The 17,001-nt window shown below is 46.6% G+C and overlaps 1 protein-coding gene across 1 annotated transcript in view; it reads left to right on the top strand.

The window, feature by feature from the left end:
• The first annotated feature begins 7,380 nt into the window (after window positions 1-7,380).
• The window catches only part of TM6SF2 (transmembrane 6 superfamily member 2), a 41,556-nt gene continuing 31,935 nt past the window's right edge, over window positions 7,381-17,001 (top strand). Inside the window, exon 1 of the mRNA XM_069767699.1 lies at window positions 7,381-7,576. Coding sequence (XP_069623800.1) covers window positions 7,452-7,576 — 125 coding nt within the window. The 5' untranslated portion in view covers window positions 7,381-7,451. The remainder of the gene's footprint in view (window positions 7,577-17,001) is intronic.

Below are 17,001 nucleotides of genomic sequence, written 5' to 3' on the forward strand. Positions count from 1 at the left end.
TAAAGGGTTGATCAGGATTTACTTTATTATAGGGGTTTCCCTACTTTAAATGTTATTCTGGATTAACCCAGGTTGGAGTATTTAAAAAAAAAAAAATATGCTGTACTGACCTCCTCACCCAGCCTCGGGGCAGCATATGATTGCTGCAGCCTTTACATTTTCTTCCAGTTGGCTTCTTTCAGTCAGTGTGAAGGCTGCAGCAGTCCCATACACCCCTGCTGGGTGTTGTTTCCCTGTGGGCATCGGGGAACCCAGTGGCCATTGTAGAGTATCAGCAGTAGTCCGGGAAAGTACTGTCTTCCAAGTTTTGGATGAGACTCACCCATTCAAGTGTATGGGTGCAGAGAAAAAACATCTCACATGGAACATCTGAGTGGCATCCCATTTTTATGGATACATTTCTATTCTAAACCTAATTGAGATACTGCGAATTGAGATACTGATTTGGCTTTTATCCTAAGTCATATTGCACGACTCGTTAAAGGGTTGATTGTGACTTGTAGGATCGCTACTTCCAACAGGTGGAGCTATAGAGTTTAAGTCCTCTTTTTTCTCAGAAGAGGCAATTTGCATATTATATTTCCCAGAGGAGCATTGCACGGCGAATAAGCCTCCTTACCTTGACAAGCCAGAGATGGTATGTCACTCTCCATAAGGAGAAACGATACCCCTTAGACCCCAGTCCAGAGCCTCTCACCTAGCCAAATCAGTTCTCATGCTTCGCACTGACTAGGGCCAACAGCCCGAAACACCGTGTCTGCGAATTGAGATACTGATTTGGCATTTATCCTAAGTCATATTGCACGACTCGTTAAAGGGTTGATTGTGACTTGTAGGATTGCTACTTAAAACAGGTGGCGCTATAGAGTTTAACCCCTTCCCGACCTGTGACACAGAGTATGCGTCATGAAAGTCGGTGCCAATCCGACCTGTGACGCATATGCTGTGTCACAGAATGATCGCGTCCCTGCAGATCGGGTGAAAGGGTTAACTCCAATTTCACCGGATCTGCAGGGACAGGGGGAGTGGTAGTACAGCCCAGGGAGGGTGGCTTCACCCCCCCGTGGCTACGATCGCACTGATTGGCAGTTTCACTTTCAACAGCCAATCAGCGATTTGTAATATTTCACCTATTAAAACTGGTTAAATATTACAATCCAGCCATGGCCGTTGCTGCAATATCATCGGCCATGGCTGGAAACACTGGTTTTGATCACTGTGATAAAAATTAAAAAAAATAGTAAATGACCCCTCACCTTTGTCACCCCCATAGGTAGGGACAATAATAAAATAAAGAAATTTTTTTTTTTCCACTAAGGTTAGGGATAGGGTTTCGGTATGTGCACACGTATTCTGGTCCTCTGCGGATTTTTCCGCAGCGGATTTGATAAATCCGCAGTGCTAAACCGCTGCGGATTTATCGTGGATTTACCGCGGTTTTTCTGCGCATTTCACTGCATTTTTACAACTGCGATTTTCTATTGGAGCAGTTGTAAAACCGCTGCGGAATCCGCAGAAAGTGACATGCTGCGGAATGTAAACCGCTGCGTTTCCGTGCAGTTTTTCTGCAGCATGTGTACAGCGATTTTTGTTTCCCATAGGTTTACATTGAACTGTAAACTCATGGGAAACTGCTGCGTTTTCCGCAGCGTGTGCACATACCTTTAGAATTAGTCTATGTGCACACGGTGCGGATTTGGCTGTGGATCCGCAGCGGATTGGCTGCTGCAGATTCGCAGCAGTGTTCCATCAGGTTTACAGTACCATGTAAAACCAAATCCGCTGTGCCCATGGTGCGGAAAATACCGCGCGGAAACGCTGCATTGTATTTTCCGCAGCATGTCAATTCTTTGTGCGGATTCCGCAGCGTTTTACACCTGTTCCTCAATAGGAATCCGCAGGTGAAAACCGCACAAAAAACACTGTAAATCCGCTGTAAATCCGCAGGTAAAACGCAGTGCCTTTTACCCGCGGATTTTTCAAAAATGATGCTGAAAAATCTCACACGAATGCGCAACGTGGGCACATAGCCTTAGGGTTAGGGTTGGAATTAGGGTTGTGATTAGGGTTATGGCTACAGTTGGGATTAGGGTTAGGGGTGTGTTAGGGTTAGTGTTGGAGGTAGAATTGAGGGGTTTCCACTGTTTAGGCACATCAGGGGTCTCCAAACGCAACAAGGCGCCACCATTGATTCCAGCCAATCTTGTATTCAAAAAGTCAAATGGTGCTCCCTCACTTCCGAGCCCCGACATGTGCCCAAACAGTGGTTTACCCCCACATATGGGGTACCAGCATACTCAGGACAAACTGCGCAACAATTACTGGGGTCCAATTTCTCCTGTTACCCTTGTGAAAATAAAAAATTGCTTGCTAAAACATCATTTTTGAGGAAAGAAAAATGATTTTTTATTTTCACGGCTCTGCATTGTAAACGTCTGTGAAGCACTTGGGGGTTCAAAGTGCTCACCACATCTAAATAAGTTCCTTGGGGGGTCTAGTTTCCAAAATGGGGTCACTTGTGGGGGGTTTCTACTGTTTAGGCACACCAGGGGCTCTGCAAACGCAACGTGACGCCCGCAGACCATTCCATCAAAGTCTGCATTTCAAAAGTCACTACTTCCTTTCTGAGCCCCGACGTGTGCCCAAACAGTGGTTTACCCCCACACATGGGGTATCAGCGTACTCAGGAGAAACTGGACAACAACTTTTGGGGTCCAATTTCTCCTGTTACCCTTGGGAAAATAAAAAATTGCGGGCTAAAAAATGATTTTTGAGAAAAGAATTTTTTTTTTTTAATTTTCATGGCTCTGCGTTATAAACTTCTGTGAAGCACTTGGGGGTTCAAAGTGCTCACCACACATCTAGATTAGTTCCTTTGGGGGTCTAGTTTCCAAAATGGGGTCATTTGTGGGGGATCTCCAATGTCTAGGCACACAGGGGCTCTCCAAACGTGACATGGTGTCCGCTAATGATTGGAGCTAATTTTCCATTTAAAAAGACAAATGGCGTGCCTTCCCTTCCGAGCCCTGCCGTGCGCCCAAACAGTGGTTTACCCCCACATATGGGGTATCAGCGTACTCAGGACAAACTGGACAACAACATTTGGGGTCCAATTTTTCCTATTACCATTGGCAAAATAGGAAATTCCAGGCTAAAAAATCATTTTTGAGGAAAGAAAAATTATTTTTTATTTTCATGGCTCTGCGTTATAAACTTCTGTGAAGCACCTGGGGGTTTAAAGTGCTCAATATGCATCTAGATAAGTTCCTTGGGGGTTCCAGTTTCCAAAATGGGGTCACTTGTGGGGGAACACCAATGTTTAGGCACACAGGGGCTCTCCAAACACGACATGGTGTCCGCTAACGATGGAGATAATTTTTCATTCAACAAGTCAAATGGCGCTCCTTCCCTTCCGAGCCTTACCATGTGCCCAAACAGTGGTTTACCCCCACATATGAGGTATCAGCGTACTCAGGACAAATTGGACAACAACTATCGTGGTTCAGTTTCTCCTTTTACCATTGGGAAAATAAAAAAATTGTTGCTAAAAGATCATTTTTGTGACTAATAAGTTAAATGTTCATTTTTTTCCTTCCATGTTGCTTCTGCTGCTGTGAAGCACCTGAAGGGTTAATAAACTTCTTGAATGTGGTTTTGAGCACCTTGAGGGGTGCAGTTTTTAGAATGGTGTCACTTTTGGGTATTTTCAGCCATATAGACCCCCCAAACGGACTTCAAATGTGAGGTGGTCCCTAAAAAAAAAATGGTTTTGTAAATTTCGTTGTAAAAATGAGAAATCGCTGGTCAAATTTTAACCCTTATAACTTCCTAGAAAAAAAAATAAGAGCCAAACCAGATCTCAATTTGCAGACACTGTGTTTCGGGGTACTGCCCCTGCAAATTGAGATCTGGTTTGGCTCTTATCCTAAGTCATGTGACAAGGCTCATTAAAGGGTCGACATTGACTGTTAGGATTGTTACTTCCAATAGGTGGCACTAGAGCTCTAGTCCTCTTCCTCTCTGAAGAGACAATTTGCATATTTCCCAGAGGAGCATTGCGGCTTTGTCTCCTCACCTCGACATGGTTATGTCACTCTCCGGAAGGAGAAACAATACTTCTTGGATCCCGGTCAGACGCCTCTCAATCAGCAAAACCAGATCTCCACTTTGCACTGACGAGGGGCAGTACCCCGAAACACAGTGTCTGCAAATTGAGATTCTGGTTTGGTTTTTATCCTAAGTCATGTGACAAGGCTCCTTAAAGGGTCGACATTGACTGTTAGGATCGCTACTTCCAATAGGTGGCACTAGAGTTCTAGTCCTCTTCCTCACTGAAGAGAAAATTTGCTCTCTGTCTGATAAAAACTCTGCAAGAACTCTTCATATAACAAAGATCCGGCTCTGGAACCTGAAACACTGATCTGTAGCTAAGGAAGGGTTTGCATAATTTTTTTTTTTTAATAAAAAAAAATATTCATATACAATTTCTATTATTTTGAACAAAAATCTAACTTCATGGCAGAATCTGGGTCAGGTCAGGAGTCCTGTGTATGTCTGCAGGGTAGGAGATAAGAACGGGCAGAGTCCAGGCACAACTCCCCAGCATTGTGACACTGTGCCATTCAGTAGCCCCGGGGCTAAAGTCCGTAACAAGGAAAGCTTTCCACGGAATTTGACGTGGCTTTTTATTGCCAGAGGGATGACCTCATCCATAACCAGTTACTAAACTGATGATAAAACCTTTATTCTACCTTTAATGTGATTATCTTGGTTGAGTCTGTAAATGGGAGACTGTCACAATTTGGATTCTTTTTAAAAATTCTCAACTAAGAATGAAGCACAAACTGCAGTACTAGGGGGTCCTGGAATGTGACCTCTGGTGGTCACTGCAAGATGCAACTCACAGGGTTTTAAACTAGTGGATGCTTTCCTGAAACGGAAAGTACTTGCAAGCAGCATAATACAAAGAATGGCAGGTTTACCCAGAATCCTTTGCAGTAGGCGGAGCTATGCAAATCATCTCTTGCAAGTACTTTCAAGCAAGTGCTTGCAAGTACTTTCCGTTTCAGGAAAGCATCCACTATGTATTTCCTTTAAGTAGAGGGCTTTTCGGTCTCTTTCGTCCCGCTACATTTAGCCCAACTTGGGTCTCTCCCTAAGGTGGCTAGCATGTATGTATCGCTTGCTCACCGAGCCCCACTCCATACAGCCAACCAATTCCAGCCCTGTGCTGATGAGGGCCTAAAGCCCGAAACACGTGTCCACAGGTAGGAATTGGTTGGCTGTGTAAATTTAGAAACTAATCTGCAGCATTGCACGCTTGGCGGTTCCAAGCGCTGTGGATTAAACAGGGGTGGAAAGAGATGATTTGCATAGCTCCGCCTACTGCAAAGGATTCTGGGTAAACCTGCTATTCTTTGTATTATGCTGCTTGCAAGTACTTTCCGTTTCAGGAAAGCATCCACTATGTATTTCCTTTAAGTAGAGGGCTTTTCGGTCTCTTTCGTCCCGCTACATTTAGCCCAACTTGGGTCTCTCCCTAAGGTGGCTAGCATGTATGTAGGGTTTTAAACTGGCATTTGTTTGGAAATGGTCTGCACTTCTGTCAATGGCTGAATCGGATGTCCATTTTTTCCCTGCAGACAAACTATCTGAATCATTCATTATGGCATATATGCTACCAACATATTTGCCGCACTATACAATAATTGTCATCAGTGGCTGCTGTGTTGCCCTGATCCAACATTGTCAAGATTTTAGAACATGTCCACGTTTGCAGTACGTGGGGTTATCTGTTTTTGTGGGTTTTTTTTAATGGTGGCTACAAACATAGTGCTGACCTACCCTTACTCCCTTATTCCTGAGCATGCAAGTGTTTGGCTGACGGCTGCTGAAGATGTCTGGACATTTGTACTTCTAGAGACCACCAGAGACTTTGAGGTGCAGACATGCTGTCACTTGAGGCTCATTCAGACGTTGATAATTCTCATAATGTTTCATCTGTGACTTTTCCCATTGAGAGTTTGTCCCATTACAGTCCATGAAAAACAAAAATGTACAGAGGTTTTTCAAAGCTTCTCCTATCAACAGCTCAGAGAAAAACTGGCACTCAGGTGGCATCCAAATACTATCCATACTGTTCATGGACATATTCACTAGAATGGTCGGGTTCAACGTGCAAATCAGATAATAAATGGACATTTCTCCTTGTTTTTCATGCAGTTTGCAAAAAAACCATATTAAATAGGGATACATTTGGTATCGGAAAGAGACGACTGATTTTGGTGAGCATAGCCAAATGATCAAGCTTGCCGAAAACAGCCGGACTCCCGTCATTAGCACATAACATAGACTATCATGACTTCTGCTGGATAAAATGGGAAAGACTTGGGGCAATCTGTATACGGGTATGGCGGGGTCACATTACATTTTTTGCCACGTCAGTGGCTCTGTTGAACCTTCTATCTGAAAGCCCTGAATCCACGTGTGTCCACTGACTGGACCATTGACTTCAGTGAAGCAGTTGGAGTCACTGTCTAACCTCATTTTTGGCCATGGATGCCATTTTGAGACGGGAGTAAAAGCGTGGTCAACTACTTTTGTGCCTGCCTATAAAAGATGGACACTGCCAAAAATTAGGTCAGATGTAGCACAAAATAACTCCCGTCTGCCTCCTTTCAGTCAATGGCCCCGTTGGGGCTCCTGCCTGGATTTCATGGTTGCGGACTGATGCCTAAGGCCCTGTTCACATCCGCCTTAGGCCTCATTCACACATCAGTGTTTTTCACGTACTCAAACAATGGTTCCAGTGAGTCTCACATCTGAAGTCACAAAGCTTCTCCTATATATTATGATGGCAGCGGCTGGGTGCTCCGTTGTTTTATGCACCCATAGATTTGAAGTAAATATTCCTTCTTGATACTGTAAAAAAACGAATGTCTCCGTGGGTTTTCAAGGACACGCTGTGTGGAAAACACGGGCTTGTGCACAGCGCCATAGGCTTTAATGGGTACGTGCTGTAGCAGTGGGCAACACGAAATCCTCCTAAAAACAGGATTTCGCCGGACCCCTAATGGTGCCGAGTTCAGTTTCTGACTGTGAGGTCTGTGCCCGTCCGAATAAGCACGTGTTCAGAAACATACAACTGCAGGCTATGGCTTCTTCAGGGGTCTCAGGCAGATTCTCCTGCCGCACTCCACAAATGTAGTGTGAACAGGACCTGAAGCTGAGCCCATATGTCTGAAATGGATGGTGGGCTCAGCTCTTCCCTATAATGTCCTCTCAGCAGAATCCCCTCCATCCCTCTCACATGGCGGCGCTGTTATCAGAGGCTGCTAATGTCGCAATATCTGAGCAGCAGAGACCTGTGACCTTTGTCTATCCAGGAAGACAAGACGAGCTGCCGCCCTCCGCCCGCAGCAGTCACTCCTGTCCCGGGCTGCGCCTCCTGTATGCCGGGAAGCTCCCGCAGCACACTGGCAGCCATGGCTCTCCCGGAGCCCAGCGGGCCCTTGCTCCTCTCCCTCACAGCTATCCCCGTCTCCTACATGGTGAACTCCATGGCCGCCGCGTCAGAGTGAGTACACTGCACACACGCCACAGTCTCCTCGCCTGGGTACGGTAGTGGCTGTGTATCAGTCGGGGGTCTCCAGCCCCCTCTAAGTACTTTATATACATGCCCCTCCTAGAATGTACTCTAGGCTGACTTCACACAGGATTTGTGGGTTTTCCTGTTATTTTTTGTATTTATAAATATTATTGTTTTATAACTTTGAGGATATTTGCCCTTTTTTCAGCAGCAGAGTTTTTGTAGATCAGCTGTGAATTAGCTGTTCATCTCATAGGTTTGCATTGGAGCTGCACTATAAATTGTGGTGTGGTGGATTGCAAAGGCGCGCAGCAATTTACGCTGTAGAACGAGGACGAGCTTTTGTGGAATCTCATATGCCACCACCACTACTGTGCCACTACCAATACTGTGCCACCACTACTGATGTGCCACTACCAATACTGTGCCACCACTACTACTGTGCCACTACCAATACTGTGCCACCACTACTGATGTGCCACTACCAATACTGTGCCACTACCAATACTGTGCCACCACTACTGATGTGCCACTACCAATACTGTGCCACCACTACTGATGTGCCACTCCCAATACTGTGCCACCACTACTAGTACTGTGCCAATACTACTGCTGTGCCACCACCACTACTGTGCCACTGCCAATACTGTGCCACCACTACTAATGTGCCACTACCAATACTGTGCCACCACTACTATTACTGTGCCAATACTACTGCTGTGCCACCACCACTACTGTGCCGCCACCACCACTACTGTGCCAATACTACTGATGTGCCACCACCACTACCAATACTGTGCCACCACTACTATTACTGTGCCACTACTACTGCTGTGCCACCACCACTGTGCCACCACCACTACTGTGCCACTACCACTACTGTGCCACCACTACTGATGTGCCACTACCAATACTGTGCTACCACTATGATTACTGTGCCAATACTACTGATGTGCCACCACCACTACCAATACTGTGCCGCCACTACTATTACTGTGCCAATACTACTGATGTGCCACCACCACTACCAATACTGTGCCACCACTACTATTACTGTGCCACTACTACTGCTGTGCCACCACTACTATTACTGTGCCACTGCTACTGATGTGCCACCACCACTACCAATACTGTGCCACCACTACTATTACTGTGCCACTACTACTGCTGTGCCACCACTACTATTACTGTGCCACTGCTACTGATGTGCCACCACCACTACTGTGCCACTACCAATACTGTGCTACCACTACTATTACTGTACCACTACTATTACTGTGCCACTACTACTGATGTGCCACCACCAATACTGTGCCACCACTACTATTACTGTGCCACTACTACTGCTGTGCCACCACTACTGTTACTGTGCCACTACTACTGCTGTGCCACCAATACTGATATGCCACTACCAATACTGTGCCACTACTATTACTGTGCCACCACTACTATTACTGTGCCACTACTACTGATGTGCCACCACCACTACCAATACTGTGCCACCACTACTATTACTGTGCCACCACTACTATTACTGTGCCACTACTACTGATGTGCCACCACCAATACTGTGCCACCACTACTATTACTGTGCCACTACTACTGCTGTGCCACCACTACTGTTACTGTGCCACTACTACTGCTGTGCCACCAATACTGATATGCCACTACCAATACTGTGCCACTACTATTACTGTGCCACCACTACTATTACTGTGCCACTACTGCTGATGTACCACACCACTACTGTGCCACTACCAATACTGTGCCACCACTACTATTACTGTGCCACTACTACTGCTGTGCCACCACTACTATTACTGTGCCACCACCACTACTGTGCCACTACCAATACTGTGCCACCACTACTATTACTGTGCCACTACTACTGATGTGCCACCACCACTACCAATACTGTGCCACCACTACTATTACTGTGCCACTACTACTGATGTGCCGCCACCACCAATACTGTGCCACCACTACTATTACTGTGCCACTACTACTGCTGTGCCACCACTACTGTTACTGTGCCACTACTACTGCTGTGCCACCACTACTGATATGCCACTACCAATACTGTGCCACTACTATTACTGTGCCACCACTACTATTACTGTGCCACTACTGCTGATGTGCCACACCACTACTGTGCCACTACCAATACTGTGCCACCACTACTATTACTGTGCCGCCACTACTACTGCTGTGCCACCACTACTATTACTGTGCCACCACCACTACTGTGCCACTACCAATACTGTGCCACCACTACTATTACTGTGCCACTACTACTGATGTGCCACTACTATTACTGTGCCACCACTACTATTACTGTGCCACTACTACTGATGTGCCACCACTACTATTACTGTGCCACTACTACTGCTGTGCCACCACTACTGTTACTGTGCCACTACTACTGCTGTGCCACCACTACTGATATGCCACTACCAATACTGTGCCACTACTATTACTGTGCCACAACTACTATTACTGTGCCACCACTACTGCTGTGCCACCACTACTATTACTGTGCCACCACCACTACTGTGCCACTACCAATACTGTGCCACCACTACTATTACTGTGCCACTACTACTGATGTGCCACCACCACTACCAATACTGTGCCACCACTACTATTACTGTGCCACTACTACTGATGTGCCACCACCACCAATACTGTGCCACCACTACTATTACTGTGCCACTACTACTGCTGTGCCACCACTACTGTTACTGTGCCACTACTACTGCTGTGCCACCACTACTGATATACCACTACCAATACTGTGCCACTACTATTACTGTGCCACCACTACTATTACTGTGCCACCACTACTATTACTGTGCCACTACTACTTATGTGCCACCACCACTACTGTGCCACTACCAATACTGTGCCACCACTACTATTACTGTGCCACTACTACTGCTGTGCCACCACCACTACTGTGCCACTACCAATACTGTGCCACCACTACTATTACTGTGTCACCACTACTATTACTGTGCCACCACCACTACTGTGCCACTACCAATACTGTGCCACCACTACTATTACTGTGCCACTACTACTTATGTGCCACCACCACTACTGTGCCACTACCAATACTGTGCCACCACTACTATTACTATGCCACTACTACTGCTGTGCCACCACTACTATTAGGCTGCCTTCACATGTTCAGTATTTGGTCAGTACTTTACATCAGTATTTGTAAGCCAAAACCAGGAGTGGGTGATAATACAGAAGTGGTGACGTGTTTCTATTATACTTTTCCTATATTTGTTCCACTCCTGGTTTTGGCTTACAAATACTGAGGTAAAATACTGACCAAATACTGCTAGTGTGACGGCAGCCTTACTGTGCCACTACTACTGATGTGCCACCACCACTACTGTGCCACCACTACTATTACTGTGCCACTACTACTACTGTGCCACCACAACTATTACTGGGCCACTACTACTGATGTGCCACCACCACTACTGTGCCACTACCAATACTGTGCCACCACTACTATTACTGTGCCACTACTACTGCTGTGCCACCACTACTATTACTGTGCCACCACAACTATTACCATGCCACTACTACTGCTGTGCCACCACCACTACTGATTCCCTATAATGAGGCAGATGGATACACTGTGGATGCCTTCTGACCTGTGATCCGGCGGTGTCCTTGTTAGGCGTGGATAAAAGCGTGGTCTTCCACAATTTTATGCACTTCTGAAAAGAAGGACAATGTTGAACAGAAGCCAGACGGAGTCCAGAATAACTCTTCTGCCCACCCATCACCCCACATTTACATGGGTCAATTAAGACTGAGTAATCACTGAGTGATATTGTTAAAGGGGTTGTCCGGTCTCAGGGTACAAGTCACTTGAGAGTGGGAACAGCAGGCGCGTGACTGCAAGTATGTGATTGGCATACATGCGGTCATGTGCCAACTAGCTGTGCGGCCTCACTCAAAGCAAGTGTATTGAGCGAGAATAGAGAAGTTTTGTCGGAATGTAAATCGCATACTTGCGGTCACATGTTGTGCAATTTTCCATAAGTACGCCAATACCCCATATGTAGTGAAAAAACACTGGTTGTGCTCATGACAGGGATCGGAAGCTAAGGAGAGGCTTTTTGGAGTGAAGACTTTGATGGAATGGTCTGCTCGCACCATGTCGTATTTGGAGAGCCCCTGATATGCCTAAACAGTGGAAACCCTCCACAAGTGACCCTATTTTGGAAACTAGACCCCTGAAGGAATTTATCTAGAGACATAGTTTTATAATAACGTGATGGTATGTATAAATTGTGCGGAGGACATCAGATTATAAAAGTGTGTTGTGTCAATAGGGTATAAACAAATGTTATTAATTTGTGGATGAGTGGTACTCTTTGAAGCAATCCTTAATGCAAAGGCCAGGTTTCACAATGGTAAATTGTGTCTTTTCAAGCATACTCTGCAACTTTTTTGTGATCTTCCATTCTTCGCTGTTTGGGGAACTTCTGCATGAAAGTATTGACCAGGTACGATACAGGCACCATAAGTTTCATAAGTCCTCTTCCTGAGTGACAAACATTAGGGGCTTGATGACTATCTATTGAAACTGAAGGAAGGTTCCTGTATTGCCTGCAAATTAAAACAGCACAAAAGCATTGTATAGTGCCATCTGTACAATGTGCGCGGCCAATTTTTTGTACCACACTTTAGCTTTTCACATGGCACGGTATGGTTTCAGGACCTGATATGAGAGATCCACCCATGTATTTATTATAATTCAAGATACAATCTGGCTTTGGGACTTGTGTTGTGGTACTTCGGACAGTTACATGGGAATTGTTGTCACGGTTTATGGTGGTCAAGATAAGTTTTGTCCTTATACTTGACCACCAGCATGTTGTCGCTGCATTGGGCTCTGATTTCGCCTTTTCTCAGCATTGCCAATTAAAGGCTTAGGGAGGCCTCTCTGTTTTTTTCACAGGGTGCTGCATGCAACTGTTCCTCTGACAGATAGGGTCTTGAAGAGTGGGATGCTGGTTTAAAAGTTTTCTATTTAGAGGTGATGATAACCCTTATCCAGCAGTGGGTGCAGCAATTCCCACACAATTTTCCTACTCACCCCCAGGATTCGTTGACCCTCAATCTGTGGGTGTACCCTGAGGTACTCTCGCACAGTTTGTACAGTTTAATTCTGCGTTTGCCCTCTTACTGGGCTGGTATTGTCGGAATTTAGCCTCCCTTTGGAATGAACCAGAGATTCATCTATAAAGATGTCCTTTTGGGATGTGTACGCCTCAGCAAATTTTCAGCTGAAATGGTCAACTACTAGCCGAATTTTATATAGACCAGGGGTCCCTCCCCTACCTTTCTTACCTTGAGAGCCACATTCTGCTATGAAAGTTGGTCGAGAGCCACATTTTAGTACAGTAGTGTCAGTGTACAGGTAACACACTGAGTCAAAAGTGTCGTCTGTACGTGAAGTCCTACATCTTTGCTTTTCATCTTCATCCTGCACAGACAACCGTTACTTCTTCCAGCCAGGGCTTGTCTCTGCAGGAAATAACACAGTTATCTAGAGCTCCGCTTGCAGAACACATTACTTTTTGCCCCCAAATTCTAAACTACACCAGATGAAGAAAAAAAGGCCACAGTGTTGCTCTGCACAGTAACAGGACAGCCTTCCCTATTTAAAACACTCCTCAAAAAATAAAATAAGTACCTCACTGCAGTAATAATACCCCCCATCCTGGCCCCCGCGTGTCTCATTCCTTGCTCCAGCCATATGTTCTCCCATCCTGCCTCCATGTGATATCCCATCCTGCCCCTTCTGTCCCATGATCTTGCCCCACCTGTCCCATGATCCTGCCCCATCTGTCCCATGATCCTGCCCCATCTGTCTCCATCCTGCCCCATTTGTCTCTATCCTGCCCCATGATCCTGCACCATCTGTCTCCATCCTGCCCTTTATTCCTGCACCATGTGTCTCCATCCTGCCCCATGATCCTGCCCCATCTGTCTCCATCCTGCCCCATGATCCTGACCCATCTGTCTCCATCGTATTCATCCTGCCCCATGATTCTGCACCATCTGTCTCCATCCTGCCCCATGATCCCGCACCATGTGTCTCCATCCTGCCCCATGATGATGCCCCATCTGTCTCCATCCTGCCCCATGATCCTGCACCATCTGTCTCCATCCTGCCCCATGTTCCTGCACCATCTGTCTCCCTCCTGCCCCATCTGTCTTCATCCTGCCCCATCTGTCTTCATCCTGCACCGTGTCTCCATGCTGCCCCGTGTCTCCAATCCTGCCCCCTGTGTCCATTCTGCCACGTCTCCATTCTGCCCGTTTCTCCCATTCTGCCCCTTGTCTCCATTCTGCCCCTTGTCTCCATTCTGTCCCCTTATCTCCATTTTGCCCCTTGTCTCCATTCTGCCCCCTTGTCTCCCATCCTGCACCCGTGTCTCTATTCTGCCCTGGGCAGGATGGAGACACATGGATGGAGACACATGGTCCATGTGTCTCCATCCTGCCAGGGAAACATATTGCTTTTAAAAAATAAATAAACAACTCTCTTCGTACTTTGCCACGCTCCTGCGGCGATGATGATCCCTCCAGACGTCTCAAGCGCGTACTTGCTGGAGAATGACAATAACGTCATACGCCGGTGAAGTGCGCGCTAACGTCAGCTGTCAGCCTCTGATTGGCTGGCGGCTTTAACTATTGCCGTGCGGGCCTGGGCCCACACTGCAATAGAGTAACTGAACCTGCGTCTCGGACGCAGGTTCAGTTACTGCAAGGAGCAGAAGCCTGCCGATGGGGCTCGATCAGCAGAAGAGACGGTGCCCGAGGTGGGCCTCCTCTGCTGATCAGGCCCCATACGCCAGTCAGGGCAGTAATGCACTGATGGCAGCCCTGGTGGCGCGGGTCACTGTGCTCTATTGAAGCCTCAGTAACCAAAGTTTTGCGAGATTTGTGAAGTCTCGCGAGACTTTGTGCGGCTTCAATAGAGCACAGTGACTACTGCGCAGGAGTGAATGCAGTGATTGACACAGGAGGGGCGGCATATTACCATCGGCGGCGTGGGTATTACAGGCGGTGGGGCAGCTCACTGGGGACTTAACACAGTCTTCTTTCCTGTGACCGTCGGCGAGCCACATTTCAGGAGCAGGCGAGCCACATGCGAGCTACAGGTTGGGGACCCCTGATATAGACGATCAAAGTTAGGATTGTCTCGGGGAGGACACTGCGCATTATCACTATAATGCAAACATTGTGCCCTTGTCATAGCCAAATGGAGTATCATTGTGCTGTAGAGAATATCAGTACTCCAGTATTGCCAAATCTCTGGTTTTCTGACGATTCCTATATGCAGCACAATTCCCCAAAATGTCATAATCTCTGATGCATTTACAGGAGTCCATCTGGTGTACGATGATGTGGGATTTTCTGTGAAAAATTGATGTTCATACAAATTTGCCTTGGCCACCATAAAATTTATTATTTCCTCACCGTAAAAGAATTTGAAAAAGTCAATTTCAGTGAGGCCTGTAACATCAAATTGGATTCCTGAACTGCCCATAAAATCCGGAATAACAGGCTGATAATTTTCGCTGGGTGAAATCAATATATGATATGATATGCTGAAGGGGTTGCCTGGTTCCTAGGGTGCCTTGATATGGGTCCCTCCTCACTAGATGAGGAGGAGGAAGAGAAATAGAGTAATATGGGATCTTCCTCGCTGTCGGAATCCGTGTCGGAGGCAAGGAAAGCGTAATAGCATCTTGTTGACGAATGGGCCATTTTTATTTTCTTCTTCAAAACACTGGGGATGTGTGTGAAAGTGGTGCTTTTACAGGTTTATTGTGTGGGGTTTGTGTATTCTAAGGCAAGGGGAGTGGGAGCTAAATCAGGGCATCTTAAGTCAGACAGTTCGAATGTGGGGTCTTCTGGTTATAGACCTGCTGCAAGCAGGCTAAACAGAACAGTAAAGGTGTTTTGTTCCCTGGACTCCATGGAGGATCCCCTAGTAGTAGATGCATCCCTGGCCTGGCCTTCCCTCCAATAGCCCTGATTCTGCTAGTCATAAGAAAAATGAGGGAGGACAGGGAGAGGATTGTATTGATTGCCCCCTTCTGGTCCAAAAGACCATGGTTTTTGTGTCTAAGGCCAGGGTCACACTTGCGAGTGTGATGCTAGAAACTCATGCAGAAATACATGCAGCCGTACACCCCGGTCACGAATGCCGGCGGCAGTACTGGTTATTGATGCGTCCTGTCCCTGCGGGTTCTCCCGCAGCGGATTTGATAAATCTGCAGGGCAAACCCGCTGCGGTTATCCCTGCAGATTTATCGCGGTTTGTCCTGCGGGTTCCACTGGGGGATTTTACCCCTACTATTGATGCTGCATATGCAGCAATATGCAGCATCAATAGTAATGTTAAAAATAATAAAATAATTATATACTCACCCTCTGACGTCCCAATCTCCTCGGCGCTGCAGGCGGCGGTCCGGTTCCTAAGATGTGCGAGAAGGACCTTTGTGACGTCACGGTCATGTGACCGCGACGTCACCGCAGGTCCTGGTCGCAGAGCAAACCTGAGACCGGACGGCCGCGTGCAGCGCTGAGACTTCAGAGGTGAGTATATCATGATTTTTTATTTTAATTATTTTTTTTTTACTCAAATATGGTTCCCGGGGCCTGGAGGAGAGTCTCCTCTCCTCCACCCCGGGTACCACCTGCACATTATCCGCTTACTTCCCGCATGGTGTGCACAGCCCCATGCGGGAAGTAAGCGGATCAATGCATTTCTATGGGTGCAGAATCGCTGCGATTCTGCACAAAGAAGTGACATGCTGTGGGTTGTAAACCGCTGCGTTCCCACGCGGTTTTTCCCGCAGCATGTGCACAGCGGTTTGCGGTTTCCATAGGGTTTACATGTTACTGTAAACGCTATGGAAACTGCTGCGGACCCGCAGCTGCAAAATCGCCACGGTTCCGCGGTAAAAACCGCAATGTGTGAACATAGCCTAAAAGTACAGGTGGTGGCTCTTGGGGCGCTGTACAGCTGTGATCTGGCCGGTAATTATTGGGAACGCAGCTCCCGCAGTGCTGTATATATACAGCGCATGTTGTGAAGGGGTTAATATTGCAATGAATAGAAACTTGCAATTTCTTTACTTATCACTGATGGTAAAACTGACACACTGACCAAACACTGAAGGAAATTGGATCAGAAGCACTGATGAACAGAAGTATGTGTTATTACATATGTGAAAAATCATAGATTTCTAAATGAGGCTTAGGGTAAGTTCACACAGGGCGTTTTTGCTGCGTTTTTTATGCTAATTTTCATCTGCTTTTTACAGTACGAACAAAGCCTATGACATTTAAAAAATTTCATGCAT

Source organism: Ranitomeya imitator, chromosome 1 (assembly GCF_032444005.1).
Source record: "Ranitomeya imitator isolate aRanImi1 chromosome 1, aRanImi1.pri, whole genome shotgun sequence".
Lineage (NCBI taxonomy): Eukaryota > Metazoa > Chordata > Amphibia > Anura > Dendrobatidae > Ranitomeya > Ranitomeya imitator.